The sequence below is a fragment of the Panthera onca genome, chromosome F2 (genome assembly GCF_046562875.1).
Source record: "Panthera onca isolate mPanOnc1 chromosome F2, mPanOnc1 haplotype 2, whole genome shotgun sequence".
In the NCBI taxonomy this organism is placed as follows: domain Eukaryota; kingdom Metazoa; phylum Chordata; class Mammalia; order Carnivora; family Felidae; genus Panthera; species Panthera onca.
Window position 1 is genome coordinate 54,602,640 of NC_138356.1, and position 16,454 is coordinate 54,619,093.

At 35.1% G+C, this 16,454-nt stretch overlaps 1 protein-coding gene across 4 annotated transcripts in view; it reads left to right on the forward strand.

Annotated features, from left to right (window-relative positions):
* The window catches only part of PKHD1L1 (PKHD1 like 1), a 159,335-nt gene that overhangs the window by 4,642 nt on the left and 138,239 nt on the right, over window positions 1-16,454 (forward strand). For all 4 annotated transcript variants that reach the window (XM_078441749.2, XM_078441751.2, XM_078441750.2 and 1 more), the window contains exons 3-9: window positions 6,968-7,112; window positions 8,045-8,153; window positions 9,189-9,246; window positions 10,817-10,910; window positions 13,802-13,855; window positions 14,473-14,546; window positions 15,804-15,846. In XM_078441749.2, coding sequence (XP_078297875.2) covers window positions 6,968-7,112; window positions 8,045-8,153; window positions 9,189-9,246; window positions 10,817-10,910; window positions 13,802-13,855; window positions 14,473-14,546; window positions 15,804-15,846 — 577 coding nt within the window. The remainder of the gene's footprint in view (window positions 1-6,967; window positions 7,113-8,044; window positions 8,154-9,188; window positions 9,247-10,816; window positions 10,911-13,801; window positions 13,856-14,472; window positions 14,547-15,803; window positions 15,847-16,454) is intronic.

The following is a 16,454-nucleotide window of genomic DNA, read 5'->3' on the forward strand; positions in this document are numbered from 1 at the left end:
TAAAAGTGTCTTGAGCAATGGCATGATCATGGAAATAATTGTGTCTCTGTCTAGGAGGCCTACTTTAATGAGGAGTGTTATCGTTTTGATTAGTTCTGGAGTGTTTCTAACTTTCTTGGCCTTGTTACTTTATATTCATACCTTGTATTTCTCAAATGTCTTTTTTTAATATTTCTCTTAAGTGAGTAAGATGGAAGGAGTAATATTTTACTTTTGGCTTTTTTTTCCTAGAGATTTCCCTATTACATATATTTTTGTCTAACCGAAGTATTGAATTATATAGTTTTTATAATGTTATGAAAACACAGGGACTTTTTGGTCCAGTCTGACTGGCTTTTGTTCCATCTCTTCCCCTTCCCACTGTGTGACTGGGGCCAGTTACTCCTCTAAGCCTCAGCTTCCTCATCAGTAACGTGGGATATTAATTCCTACCTGTTGGGGCTGTTGTAAATATTGAAAAGGATGATGTATCTAAGGTACCCATAGATACTATCTGTTCCGTAAATTAGAGCTATTTTATTTTTATTATTTTTATTTTATTCTTGCATTTATGTTATAGGTTTGGTTCCATTCTTTAGGAATCATCCTTCATCACACTGCACCTTTCCTTCTCATTGTTTTGAATGTTACAACTTTGGAGTAGGTTTATATGCTTTCAACTCTGCTTTGTGTTTAACTAGAGAAACCCAAATAGCCTGCATTGTGCAAAACGACTACTGGCCTTAACCACACTGACATTTTCCATGATAGCAGCACAGGTTGCTATCAGGAGAACCAGGTTTGTGTGCCTGGCAAGTCTTATCTCCAGTTTTTCTGCAAAAGAAAAAAATACATCAACATGCCAGGAATTTCCATCTGAAGCTTCAACGTTTTCTGTTTCCAGGGTACACCCAACCCTTCCTGTAATCTTTGTGCTTTGGAGTACTTCCAGAGGTATCTTCTTCATACTCAATTATTTTTTAGAATTATACTTTTATATTGAAATTCTTTCTAGAGGGGATTCTTTTTAACTCTTTGGAGTTAGCTAAAACATTAGAAATATTTCTATAGTTGTCTTTTTAAGTAGAATTTATGAGGATATTTTCAAATCTTACAGATTTGGCCTATGCTTTCCCATAGATTTTACTCCTGGGAGATATGTCTATATATGTGACATAAATACTGTATAAAATTTGTGTATGACATATATGACATTAAATATATATGTGACATTAAGTATATAGATGACATTAAAACAACTCCTAAGCAAAAAAACCAAACAAACAATATCTTCTTTTGTTGGTTTTATTTTTTATAATTGTATTTGCCTTAAGAATGCTTATGAACAGATCTGTGTTACCATATCAATTATGTGACATGTGCCTAATAGGAAAATAAATACATGCATCACATCCTGAACCACACCACTAGTAAAACTTTCCATGCTTTAGTTAGTTTCCAGCAGCCCTTCTGTGTACTTCAAACTCAACAGGAACTCCAAAGATAAGCATTAGCTGGCAAAAGGAAAGAACACGTTTTCAAGTAGCTAGCTTTCCTCTGTTTTCATGTATCTTTTCAAAATTCCATTTTAGCAGTAACTGCTATCCTAGAATCAAAGCTTCAGATTCAATGCAGATATCTTTTACATGTTAAATTGATACTTATATTTGTACTTTAGCCTATGTTGGATAAGTTCTGTTTGTTTACGGTTTATGCTTAGAGGAAGAAAGCGGTATTTATTGAAATCCCTCCCCTTTGTTGAGTTCTGCTTATGTTTTCTATGTTTAAAGGACAGGAGAAGAGCTAAGAACATAGAGTCCGGAGGAAGTTATGTATGGTAATGGGTAATAGCTTTGTAATGAACATTTTTTAATGTTATTTTTCTCCCAATATCATGTGTGCCAGGTTGACATCTACAATTAGATTCAAATCCTAACCACCCACTTATTAGTTTTGTGTTATTTATAAAAAGGAATATTAATACTGAACTTAAACTTCAGGATTTTTGTGACCAGTAATAAGAGCAAATATCATCTGAGCTCTTAACATGTGAGCCAAGCACCAAGCTAAGCAATATATACAATCCTTGGTTAGTCTTCCTACAATCTAATAAGTATGTTATTATGTTCATTTTTCTGATGAGGAGACTTAAGAATGAGAGAGTTTATGTCTAAAATTCTAATGCCCAAAGTCATACTCATACAACAAGGACATGTGGAGCTGGGATTTTACCCAGGATGTCAGGGTTCCTTTAAAATCGCTATCTCCTGGGGCAGCTGGGTGGCTTAGTAGGTTAAACCCCAATTCTTGATCTCAGCTCGGGTCCTGATTTCACTGTTCATGGGTTTGAGCCCCGCATCGGGCTCTGCGCTGACATTGCGAAGCGTGCTTGGAATTCTCTTTTCTCTGTCTGCCCTTATCCTGCTCGTTCTCTCTCTCTGTCTCTCTCTCTCTGTCTCTCTCTCTCTCTCTCTGCAAATAAATAAACTTAAAAAAATAAAATAAAATAAAAATAAAAGCACTATAGTCTAACATGTAGCTTTACCAGAGCTGGGGCTTTGGGGCTTTGGCATTTGATGAACCTCTGGAACAGTATAGTCCTACTTCCAGTCCTACCTTAGACAAGGCAATATTCATGTTTTCTCATGGACTTTTTAGAACACCGAAAATGAAAAAAAAAAAAAAAAAAGAACACCGAAAATGTTCAATACTTTAAAAAGAAGTCACGCCACAGATATCTGTTAACCCCAATTCAGCCACTTCAACTATTAAAGGTTGTTAATTGTGAGCACTTGTGGTAGTAGTGATTGTTTTCTGAAACAAGCTGCAAAACTACTGACAATTTAAAATTTTTTTTTTTTCCAACGTTTTTTATTTATTTTTGGGACAGAGAGAGACAGAGCATGAACGGGGGAGGGGCAGAGAGAGAGGGAGACACAGAATCGGAAACAGGCTCCAGGCTCCGAGCCATCAGCCCAGAGCCTGACGCGGGGCTCGAACTCACAGACCGCGAGATCGTGACCTGGCTGAAGTCGGACGCTTAACCGACTGCGCCACCCAGGCGCCCCAAAACTACTGACAATTTAAAGCAAGTACTTAATATTTATTTTTTCTAACATTAGTAATATATACACAGGATTTAGAGTTAAATCTACATCTTTGGGTTTAATATTTTTCGTGGCTTGCAGATTTTAAGTTTATTATGGTACTGTGGGACAATATGCTATGTAGGTGATTAGGTTCTGAAATTCAGATAACTTATAAATTTACATTAATGACATGTATGCAAAGGAAAAAAATTCATAATTAAAAAATATTAGTCATCAATTTGGCAATAGTGCTGTTTTAATGTTAAGCACTTGTGATAGTTAGAAAAAAAAATAACATTTAAAAACGCACATACTTTTTAAAACTAAGAATTTAGGAATTTTAGATTTTGAAGTGGTCAACTACTGCTCATTTACTAACTTAACTTTATTCCAGAAAATATTATAACATTAACAAATTCATAGATTCACTCTGCATGTTAGAACACTAAGTATCTTTTAAACATTTTTATTAGAAGAATATTTAATTATAGGACTTAATCAATAGAACATTATCCAATTAATCTTAACCAAAGATATTATTTCTTGGGTTATTTTCAAAATTGAATGTTATTCCAACTATATAAAATACTTACCTGTGGCATAAAATTACTTAATGGATATTTAACTACTTCCAGATCTAGTCTGGAATTTTCATATATTTATAGTAAGATTAAAATAATTTTCATCAATTAAAAAATAATTTTCTACTCCGTTTCACATCATCTATTTCTCTGGTTCTATTGAATCACACCCATTAGCATGCAAACATACTGTTATTTCACCAACCTAAAAAAAAAAACAAGAGCAAAATCATCAAGTTTCCTCTTGCCCCACAACCCCCTTCTGGCTACCACCCACGTCTCTGCTTCTGTGTACCGTAAAACACCCCCGAAAGGTATAAGTTTCTCTTCACTGATTGTCCTCCAATATTCTCTTGACCCCATGCCAATTATTTATCCATTGACCACTGAAATAGCATCTTCACTGCTGCCCCTCGTCTATATTCTCAGAATAGAAGCTAGTGAATCTTAGAAAATGTAAGTCACATCACGCCCCTCCTCTGCTATGAAGCCTCTAGTGCTTTCTCACTCATAAAAATAATCTAAATGCCTCAACTTCTGGTCCCATGTCCTGCCACTCTTCTCACACATACTTCTCCAACCGTGCTTGCTAATTCTTGAGTCCAGAAACATGTTCCCAGTATAGGACCCTGAACATCATGTTCCCTCTATCTAAAATGCACGCGCCATAGATAGTCTCCTGGCTTACTCCTTCCAAAAAGCTTTCTTGACCATTTATGTCACATGCCTCCTATATCCCAGAAACAGGGTTTGAAATCAGAAACAAGAAGGTCTTGGAAACAGGCATGTGAAGGGGCTCATGGTATGAGCACAAAGTATACAGATCTGTATGTCTCAAGTTAGTTCCTGCAAGAGAGGATCCCCCACAGAGGAAACAGAGCAACCACGTTGATGGAGTGACTCATTCAGGAACTTCTCTCTTTGTCCACCTCAGTGCTTGTGCAATGGGCCCATGAACAGAGGGGCCATGAGGTGAAGGCCATGGGCCAATACCATGGACTCCCTTTTCCCGAGGCTAAGCTGCTCACTGCAGTTGCTGAATACCTGACCTGCCAGTAGCAGAGACCAATACTAAGCCCTCAATAGGGTCCATCCCTCAAGAAGTCCACCACCTATTTAGTCACAAGTTGATTGCATTACTCCCCTTCTCTCATGGAAAGAACAAAGATGATTATTGCAGGAACAGACACTTCGGATATAGATTTTGCCTTCTCTATCCACAGTGCCTCTGCCAGTTCCATCTTAGAGCTTCCAGAGTCTGAGTTATTGCCATGAAATTCCACAGAATAGTGCCTCATAACAAAGAAAACATTTTATAGTGAAAAAGTTGTAATTATTGGCACATGACCACAAAACCTGTGTTACCCTGAAAGATGTGGCCTAGTAGAATGATGGAATGGTCTATAAAAGATAAGTCAGCTGTAAAAGGGGTCTATAAAAGATCCCAGCTAGGAAACAACGTTCTGTGGGGTGAGATGCTAGCCTCCATCATATGCCATATGCATGGAGCCATGGCAGATACATGCTGCTGTTTCCCAAGAGACAGAATACTTGGAGCTGGGAAAAAATGGTTACTCTCTGTCAGTATTGCTTCCAGTGATCTGGAAACTGAATCTGTGCTTTCTGTCCCTACAGTTTTAGATTATGCTGGATTATAGAATGCTTTTTCTTTCTTTTTCTTTTTTTCTTTTTTTAAGAGAGAGAGTGTGTGTGCACATGAGCTGGTGGGGTAGGAACAGGGAGAGAGGGAAACAGAAGATCTGAAGTGAGCTCCATGCTGAAAGCAGAGAGCCCAATGAGGGGCTCAAATTTACGAACTGTGAGATCATGACTTAAGCCAAAGTTGGACACTTAACTGACTGAGCCATCCAGGCACCCCTAGAGAATGCTTTTGCCAGGGATCCCTGTATGGCTTCCACTGAACTGAAACGACCACTACTACTTGATCTGTTTGAATTCATCAAACATAATTAGCAGACTACTAGAGATAATCAGTACTGATGATCATGGAGAGGTAGGGTTGCTTTCCCTAATGGAGATAGGGAGGAATATGTCTGGAATTCAGGGTATTAATGGAGTATCTCTTGGCTTCTGTGTCCAGTGATAACTGTGAATAGGCGATTGTGGTAACCATAGCCTAACAAGGGCAAGGCAATTAAGGGCTCAGACCCTCAGTATGAAGGATAGTGTCACTCCATTAGTTGAAGTACTGGTTAAGGGTAAGGAAATCTATGTGTGGTAAAAAAAATAAAATGGGTATGGTAAGTATTCATTATAGCCTCAGGAACCATTATGTTAGTGTGGCGTGTATCTTGCCCCACTAACCTTCTGGTATTAAATCTTTAACAGAGCTCTTGGCTTGAAAATGGATTGTACTTAAAATGTGGGGCATAAGCATGTCTATATGTTGTGAAGAGTTGACTGTAAGAGGTGTCTTTTACACTCAGCTTCACATCCTCTTGTTCTCACCTCTAATGCTAGCCACAGCCATGGCAAATAGTCCCTCATATACTTTGACAAAGTCTATGCTTGTAGCTCTTGCCTTCTGTGCCCATAGCATGTCTTTGTCTATTGTCCCAGGGCTTCACTGATGCAATGACTTGGGACATTGGAATCCATATGGCATGTGGACATATGTGCAGCCCGAAAGTGCAGGAAAAACCCTTTTCCCCTAGGGAGAACTCTCAACTAATGCGGACAGGATTTGATGAAGTGATGTTTCTTGCCATTGATTCTTTGATTCCGAGAGGTAGTCTGTAGTTTCCTTGGAAGTTTCCAGCAAGATTGAACCCCACTTGTGCTTTTGGCTCAGGTTTTCTTTCTTCAGGTTTTATTCTTTTGTCCCAAAAGGGTCATCACTTGAATAAACCATTTGCTTGCAAGTTCTCACCTCAGACTTTGCTTTGTAGGAACTCAAAGTAAAGATTCCATCCCTTATAAAATAGTGTTCGCCTCATCTACTTTTCCTACCCCATCAGGCCTGCTTGGTTTCATAGCATTTATCCCCAGCAGATACAGCAATTGGTGCACGTCTGTTTTCTCCAGCCTTTCACACCCTACCACTGGAATCTAAGCTATTTAATTCCATGCCTAACAAATAATACGTTCTCAAGCATTACTTTTGTGGAGAAATGAATTGAAAGCAATTTTTTATGCTTCCAAGGAGGATTATAATCTTGGGATAAATACAAAATAGGTTAACTGCTTACTTTAGTACTATTCCTTATTATTTATTGATGATTCAGTACTGAATGACAATTGTTAGATCTTTGAAAACAGAATTCCATTAATAATAATTCAGTGTTTTTACCTTTCCAGGTTTTGCTCAAGCAAACCAGTTTAACTATGGAGCTGATAATGCTGAGTTGGGAAACAGTGTGCAATTAGTTTCCTCTTTCCAATCATTTTCTTGTGATGTAGAAAAGGATTCAAGTCATTCAACTCAAATTACATGCTATACTAGGTATGTTTTATACTACCTTTAATAAGAATATCTTTCTCATATACATATTAGTTTTATATAGTTTTTTATATAATCTGTATATTAATAATATTTTCTGATGATCAGCTGTCTTTATTTCATGTAGTTTAGACTATTTTATAACTTTATTGTATTGAGTTGTAATGCTTTTTCCACATATTGGCACAATAAGATATATTCTAAATCTTCTCCCAGGTTATTATAGCTATTATCTTATCATTGTTGATCCCTTTTAGAAGATAAATGGCTACTATTAAATCATAATGATGCTCCTCAAAATATCAAAATTATGCTTTCCTGTCTGATTTGATTAATTTTGTTCAAAGTCTTGACATAATCATTAAGATTAAAGATGATCCTTTTGTAGAGTGACATTTCAAGTTCTTTACTACCAGCCCAAAATGATGTTTGTTATTAGCAACTTAGAGGAAAAAATTAATCATTATAAATGGCAACTTTTACTAATAAGACAGGTAGCATGTATTCTAGAGGATTTCATCTACATTGAGCTTGTTGGCTATTTTTCAGCAGCAAAAACTTTCTTAGAAATTTGATCAAACTTTTTAAAAAGCAAATCATAGCATAACTGTACCAAGGTGACAATGATAGCGTTTCAAGTTATTATTCTTACATTTGTTAATACATTTGTTTTCCTCCTCAGTAAGCACCAGTGCACTTAGAATAAGCATTTGCCTGAGGTCCATGATGCTAGAATCTGCAGTACAGAGTTCAGGATGGACCTCTCTCCATAATATAGAATGGAATTCTAATAATATAGAATGGAATTTAGCTGTACGTCAATTAGAATTTTTGACACTTTGTTTTCAAAAATGACTTGTAGTCTGGGGCAGTATTTTTTATTGATGGTATACATGAAATAAAAGGGTCATTGCATTCCTTCATTTGCTTTGCAGAGCAATGCCAGAAGGTTCCTACACCGTGAGAGTCAGTGTGGATGGGGTTCCTGTTACAGAAAGTAATACCTGCAGAGGTCGCCTTGACAGCTGGGCATGCACCTTCAATGTACATGGGATCTCCTCTTTAGCTTAACGGATAATCGATCTCGTGCTTGCTTTCTTGCAGAACTGGGCTTTTATTTTTTAATTTTACAGATTGTTATCTTTTCCACATTTAAAAAATATACTAGCAGGTAGCTAAGGATAACTTCACTCAGTTTTAATTATCTTCTATAGTAGTGGAATCTCTTTTATCATTTATTTGTTTCCCTCTTTAGTTTTACTATTGAATTAAACTTTTAAACTTTAAATTGTTTCCTCACTCATACTCTTTTTTCTCTTTCTCCATTTCAACTCTTAGTTTGATTTTCCTTTTCTTATTGTCATTGGATTCACCTTCATTTTAAATAGCCTATTTTTCCTTTCTTTATAATTTCTAATGTAAAGAGATGAAATATAACTGCACGTACCATAGAAGTCATGCAAAATGTAATTACCCTATATAGAGTTATTTACAATAATACATTTCTTCTAAGGATAATCCATATATTCTTAAAAATTATGTGTGTCTATCAAAAGTATTAGAGTTTCCATCACCCTTGTGGGCTCCCTGGACTTCTGCTCTCTCCCAATTCCAATCATGTTTGTCACAATTCTTAAGAATTATACCTGCATTGCTCTAGAAAGTTATCATTAGCTTAGTTACTAAAGCTTACTTTGATGGACTTTTGCCAGGTTTTACTTCTGTTTATGAAATATGCTTTGTTATTTTTTCTCCATTGGCTTAAATAAAAGGAGGCTTTCTGTAATTTTATTTCACCAAATTCCTAAAAGTTGTTACCAGAGAACCTTATTACTAGGGTTTGACTTACACTGATAACGAAGGATGATTGAATGTGAAAATTCCAAGCTAAAAACATTTTGAAATGAAAGAAGATTTTTAGTGGCTAAGGAAAAGATCTTGAATCATCAGAATAATATTCTAAACTTTATTTTCTTATATGTAAAAAGATATATTTTGTCAGTCATATTATGGATATTGTTTAAATGTAAATAATGTAAGGAGCAGAGATATTAGCTTATTGACAGTATTATTTTACAGGCAAAAAGTTTCAGAACCCCAACAATAAAGAGCATCACACCTTTATCTGGAACTCCAGGTCTGTTATAAGACAGCTGAAATATTTTTTTTGGTTTTTGGTCTTTAATTTTTAGTATATAAAATTATTATATCTGATAATTTATAAGTAATATCTTTTTTATTAAAGTATTTATTTATTTTGAGAGAGAGAGAGTGCACATGTGTGAGTGCAGGAGGGGCCGAGAGAGGAAGAGGGAGAATCCTAAGCAGGCTTCTCACTGTCAGTGCAGAGCCCAGCGCGTGGCTCAGACTCACAAACCGTGAGATCACGACTTGAGCCAATACCAAGTTGAACGCCAAACCGACTAAGCTATCCAGGTGCCCTAAATAACACATTTCTGATTGTACAATAGCTCTCAATATTGTCTCAAAAATGATTTTCAATGGGTGCATATGAATCTGCTATAAAGTATTTAACTATACCCTTATTGGACATTTAGCTGGCTTCCACTTCATTATAGTTATAATTATACCAGTGTATAATCCCAACAGGAATATGTGAAAATACCCTTTTCTATACTCTTGACAATTTTAAGTACTAATTTTTTTCAAGTATTTATATGAAAAATATAGTAGCTTATTTCTAATTTTTCCAGTTCTTGATTTATGCAGTTAAATTTACTCATTTATGGGGCGCCTGGATGGCTCAGTCAGTTGGATGTCCAACTTCGGCTCAGGTCATGATCTCTCAGTTTCTGAGTTCAAGCCCCACGTTGGGCTCTGTGCTGACAGCTCGGAGCCTGTAGCCTGCTTCGGATTCTGTGTCTCCTCTCTCTGCCCCTCCCCAACTGTGCTCTGTCTCTCTATGTCTCTCAAAAAATAAATAAATGTAAAACAAAAAAAAAAAAATACTCATTTATGTATATTTATTGACCATTTGTATTTCTTCTTTTATAAATTACTTGTTCATCACATTGGTTTAATTTAATGCTAGTCAGTTTTTCCATATTAAGTTACAAAAATTCTTTATATTTTAAAGATATATATATCTTTATGTGGAAAGTATTTTTTTTAATTTACCATTTACTTTTAAATTTCATTAATGGTTTTTCCTGTCATTAAGACATTTTTTATTTTGTAAATTAAATCTATAGCTCTTAACCATTGTCATTTCTTCATTCATTTTATGCTGTAGAAGGCTGTACCACCCCAAATTATATAGATATTTTATAAATTTGTACTTATTTTTCAAGAGTTTTTATGGTTTTAGTTTTATATTTAATTTTTATTTCTCTTAGGATTTATTTATTTTTTTTGGTAGAGATCTTATTTATTTTTTCAAATATGTCATTCATGACCCAGGCAGTATTTATTGAATAATTCATTCTGTTTTTCATGAAAAACTTCTTTAATAAATACTTTAATAAATACTATCTATAAATACTTACAGATAGTGCTTTAATACCATAAATACTCATGTTTTATTGTATTTGCTAGAACTTTCAGAACAATGGTAAACAATAGTGATGAACATGGGATATAAGTATCTGGATGCCTGTTTTATTGGGAATACCTCTGATGTTGGGTATTAAGTGTATGGGTGTATGGGTAGATAATCTTACACAGATTTTTTTGTTTGTTTGTTTTAGGCACACTAATAACTATCCAAGGCAGAATCTTCACTGATGTCTATGGAAGTAATACTGCATTAAGCTCAAATGGGAAAAATGTTAGGATTTTGAGGTAAATTTTTGATGTGGAAACATATGCTTATCATGGTATCTCATGATGTGATATTCCAGAATTAATGGTTGGTCCAATGATATTAAAAATCACTACAATGTGATGGGATTAAGCAGTGTATTTTCAGCCATATTATAGGAAGAAAAGTAGATTATTAGGTGATTCATCCATCAACATGGAAGCAAAGGGCCAATATGCCATTCTTTTTTGGTTTGATGTAATTCTTTTTTTTTTCTTTGATGGATATTATTAATGGAAGGAACATGGAGGCAAGTTCAATAGTAATTGAGTTAGTCATAGAACTTTATTACTGGATAACTTGTTACCTAATCTAACTGCCTCAATTTTATATATATGTAGCTGTGCAGCTTGGAGGTTTATAGCTTAGTCAAGATCAGCGGGATGGGGGAAGACGGGGGGGAGCCGAAGCCTCCTAATATGCAGTTTGGCCCTTTTTCTTCTACACCATGGTGCATGGGAGAGTGCTGAAACTGAAAATAGTTAATAACTTATAGTGACAGTGTAGGATTTGAACACTGGTTCCTCTGTTTACCAGCTATGGACCAGATGGTAATATTGGCTACTTACCTAATATCAAGAAATAATTGTCCACATTTTGGACCAGAAACTAGCATTATCTTTCTGTAGCATAGGTGTGCTACACCTGTTTCAGTCCTGCCTTGGAAGACATAAAGCCCTCATCATTTGCTATAGAAGGAAGTACAGAATCAGTACTATGGCTTTGAAGAGGCTCCATGCTTATCGAATACATGTATAAAATGGATAAATAAATTAGATAACAGTTCATACAGCAATTAGAAGTTTTTTTAAATACTGAAAAGGTGATATATATGTATACACACATATGAGTATATAACTGTGTAAAGCAAGTAATTTGAAAGGTTTTACTAAATGAAACAAAGGTAATTTAGGTGGCATTCTGTGAGGTAGAACTCAAATCACATTTGTATGTATGTGTAATACTCTGAAAATGTTTATATTGTTTCCTTACATATAATAAAATAAGTACTAAATAGAGAAAAAAGTACTTAACATTTTGTATAGATAGTTTAGCATAAAGATTTTGTTTGCTTCCATATAGTTGAATGCCATGAATGACTTATATTCTAATTCTTAGATGGTATTTTCTAAGTCATCCTTTCGTATAATAATGCCAGGAAATAGAAAGCTTAACTTTCAAGAAGATTCCTTTTTTCGCAATTGTAGCTGAAATTTCTTGTGTTTAGTACAGGGGAATGGATAGAAATTATTTCATGAAATCACAGGACTGCAGTCAGCAGCGACCTAGAGATCAGGCTACCTAGTCCTTATATCCTGGAGACCCTGAGATACTATATATAAATGTAGAAAAACTTTTCACACATCTATTGATGTGAGAGGTGAAGAAGGTCTTAGAACTGCATTTATCTCATTTCTACCATCTTAATTGTGACACCAAGTACCCCCAAAGCAGTTTACTGGGCTTGATTCCCTTAGCAGGGAGTAGTGGCCATGTTCTGAGCAGGAAGTCAAGACACCAAGGTGTTTAAGCTGCTTCTGCTTCTCACAGGTCTTGTCAATTCAGCCTAATCTCCAAACTCAGACGAGGTACAAATTGTAGAGGACACATAAATAACTAACAAACTTGGTACCCACTAAGGAGATTTTGGTATAAAAGATAAGATGGAAAAAATTTTATATATTTAAGGCCAAATAGGGTAGTAATCCCACGGATAGGCAAATCCAGATCACTGTGGGAATCACTGGGCATGGTTAAGAGCACCTGCTGGAGTCCAACTGCCTGGGTTTGAATCCCGAATCTATTCCTTATGGCTGTACGCTTAAGCAAGCTACTTAACCTTCCTGCCTCAGTTTTTTCATCTATAAAATGGAAGAGTAATAGTTACTAACCCATAAGATGGTTGTAAGGATTAAACATAGTAAGTGCCTATAGGTGTTCGCTGCTAAATTTATTATTTAGATGCAATAAAGTGGGAGGTTAGAAGGAGAATATGAATCCATAAATCTCATACTGGGTACAGTAATTCAGTGTACTTGTATTACAAACCTAATGTAATGATAAAAGATTAGTGTGTAAGAGTATATTAAAAAGTGTAAAGTTCTCTGCAAACTCAAGTCCTAACTTTAAGAGTTCATGTTTGTATCTGCACTTACTTTGAATTTGGGATTTGTTGGCACGGAAGCTGGGTGGTTTGTTCTGAGTGCAGCAAAGAATACAGTACCAGTCATGCCTGCAGGCTTCCAATAGCATCGGGGTCTGTCATCCTTAAAGCAGTAGGTTGACCTGGTCATCTAGGGAAATGCACAGGCAGATGTTTCCCTCAAGGCTAACCCTGCCTCTTCTCAGCTTTTTATTTCCATTCCAGTGGCATTGAGGATGTTAGTTCTTTTCATCCTGATTACTCTGTGGGGTTTCTGCTATGGACCTTGTGTAATTCCTACCTGTAGGAATTAAAGGAACATACTTTGTATTACAAAACACAAAATTCTGTTTTGTATTTGACTTAATTGAACTTCTGATGGAAGAGTTCCCATTATCTGTTTCCACATTTTCTGTTCCTGTGGTATTATAACTTTCTAACACACCAAATGTATTATGATTATCATGTTTGTTATCAGGTCTTTCCCAGTTAGAATGTCAGTCCCACAAGGGCAAGATTTTTGTTTTATTCCCTGATGTGTGCCAGTATCTACAGCAGAGACTGCAACATAATAGATGTACAATAGGTGTTTGTTGAATGAATGAGCGATGGATAATAATAAGTGATTGTGAGAAAAATATAAGGTGTCAGCGAGCTTAGTCGGAGGAGAGCATTTTGAAATGACTTACTAAACATAACTTGATCTTTTCCAATAAAATATTTATACAGAGTTTATATTGGAGGAATGCCCTGTGAGCTTCTCATACCACAATCTGATAATTTGTAAGTAATTCAAATAATTTTATTTAGAATATGAATAGTAGGTATACACATGCCAGTGTAAATAGTAATATCTAGCAATACTGTATAGTTGAATACTCTAAAATACAGTTAAAATTATAATATTTTGTACGGTAAATCAGCAGTCATTTATATAGTTAGATGTAACCTGATATCCCCTATTGTCTCCAGTACAGTATGATATGAACGACTATTTAGATTAGTATGTTTTAGGATATTTTGAGAAATATCTGTGTGAAATGACTATTTCATTTGGTAGTATTTAAAAATATTTAAAAGGAATATCAATGGGGATAGCCAAGTTAACTACAAAATAATTATAAACTGAAGCTTTATTCAAGTATCTTCAACCAAGGCTGGGAAATATTTTCATTTTACAGAAATTTTTGTTGTAGCAACAGTTTCTGTCCTGATAGATATTCTAAAGTCCCTAAGATGTTTTCAAGGAAACAGTTATTTTATTTTATTTTACTTTATTTTATTTTATTATTTATTTGACAATAAATGGATCTTTATTATATAGATACTTAAGGGAAATACAGTATTTAAGAACTCTATTGTCAATCTAAACTTTGTAATTAACATATATATTTTATTAGGTATGGTCTAAAACTAGATCATCCAAATGGAGACATGGGTTCTATGATTTGTAAGACGACTGGAACCTATATTGGTAAATGTTGATCATCATTCTTCATAATTCTCAGAAATGCCTGACTGACTCTGTTTCCTTGTTTCATATTCTCTTAGACCTCCCCTGCCCCTTCATCCCTTTCTTTTCAACATTTCCTCTTTACCTTGGCTTCTTTTCAGTTTCATGTAGGCATGTATAAATTACCTTTTTCCTAAGGTTTACATTGAGGGTAAACTTCTTCAGATTTCTTTTTTTTTATTCTTCTGTCATCCAGAAAATTCCATTACTAATTTAGCTGTTTTCCCTTTAGCCTTAATTTTTATGTTGTTTTTTTCCCCCCTTGGTCTATGTACTCCAGGCACAGTTCTTTTTTTCCAGTTTTATATCGACATAGATCACTATGTAAGTTTAAGGCATACAACTTGATGGCTTGATACTCACATATTGTGAAATGATTGCCACAGTAGGTTCAGCTAGCATCCATTATAATCTTTAGTTCTAGAATGAGCTTCACTTCATTCTGTCTCAGAGCCTTAACAAGCCTCCTCCCATCTTGAGAATTTCCGATAAAATGTCATGTCTTCAAAACAGCCTTCACTGATGCCCTGCCTTCCACTCTCAAAGTTCACTCTCCTTCTCTTTGATAGCTTTATCACAATTTTTAGCTCTCTGTGTCATTGCGCTTGGCTCTTTCCTCTACTGCACAATATGCTCAGTTTGGAGAACCGAGAGCTCACCCTGTGTCTCTCATCTCCCTAGCAGAGTGTCTCCCCCAAATAAATAGCTGTTGAATGAATCAAGGAAATTTGAGTGGTATATGGTTATGCATATGTTCTTTTATCATCCTTCATTCATTATTATATTTCATCAGGTTTTTCTAGTTATATTTTTAAAAAATTTAAGTTTATTTATTTTTAAGAGAGAGAGAGTGTGTGAGTGGGGCACAGGCAGAGAGAGAGGGGGACAGAAGATCTGAAGCAGGCTCTGTGCTGACAGCAGAGAGCCTGATGTGGGGCTCGAACTCACGAACCATGAGATCATGACCTGAACTGAGGACAGACACTTAACCGACTGAGCCTCTCAGGCACCCCTCTAGTTACAATTTTGAGACATCTTAGTGTGTATATTTTAAAATACTTCTTTCAGATAATGTCTTTGAGGATTAATAAATGGTTGTATAATTACAGTTTTAATTTTAAATGTCTTTACTTTGGTTTTAAATCAGCTTTATAATGTATAGTTATTGTTCTCCTGTGATTGGGAATTTAATTGATTGTGTATTTTAATTAATTCCAGGTCATCACAATGTCAGCTTCATCTTGGATAGTGATTATGGAAGGTAGGTCATTTTGTAAATAATAATTTTCATAATTGAGTCAACTGGGTAAATAAAATAAAAGTATATATTTACTTTGTGCTATAGATCCAGAGATTAAAGAACGGCTAATCACTTTCTTCTCCCAAATTAATATTTAAGGGGTCCGTAACTCCCTTTCTCCAGTTTGTATCTCAGACACAGCCTTTCAACTGTTGGGAAATCTGGCATTACCTAAAACAACAAAATAAATCTTTGATTGTGATATTGAAAAGGGTTCTTTTATGTCTTACGGCTTTTCTGACTTAATTGTAATTCTTTTGATAACTGAATAGTTCAGTTTTGATGTGAACTAATGTAAGAGTAAATAAAATCCCACAGTTAATATTATCGCATAAAGGTATTCATTTAAAGCATCAAGACATACAGAGTGATGAAAGATGGCAGTTACAGCTCTCAATTGTCCATCTTAGCACCAATGTTAATCACTTATAATCATGATTTTTAATAAAGCTAGAAATCATCTTGGAATCAATCAAGATTTTATTTACTCTTAACATTAGTTCACATCAAAACTGAACTATTCGGTTATCAAAAGAATTACAATTAAGTCAGAAAAGCTGTAAGACCTA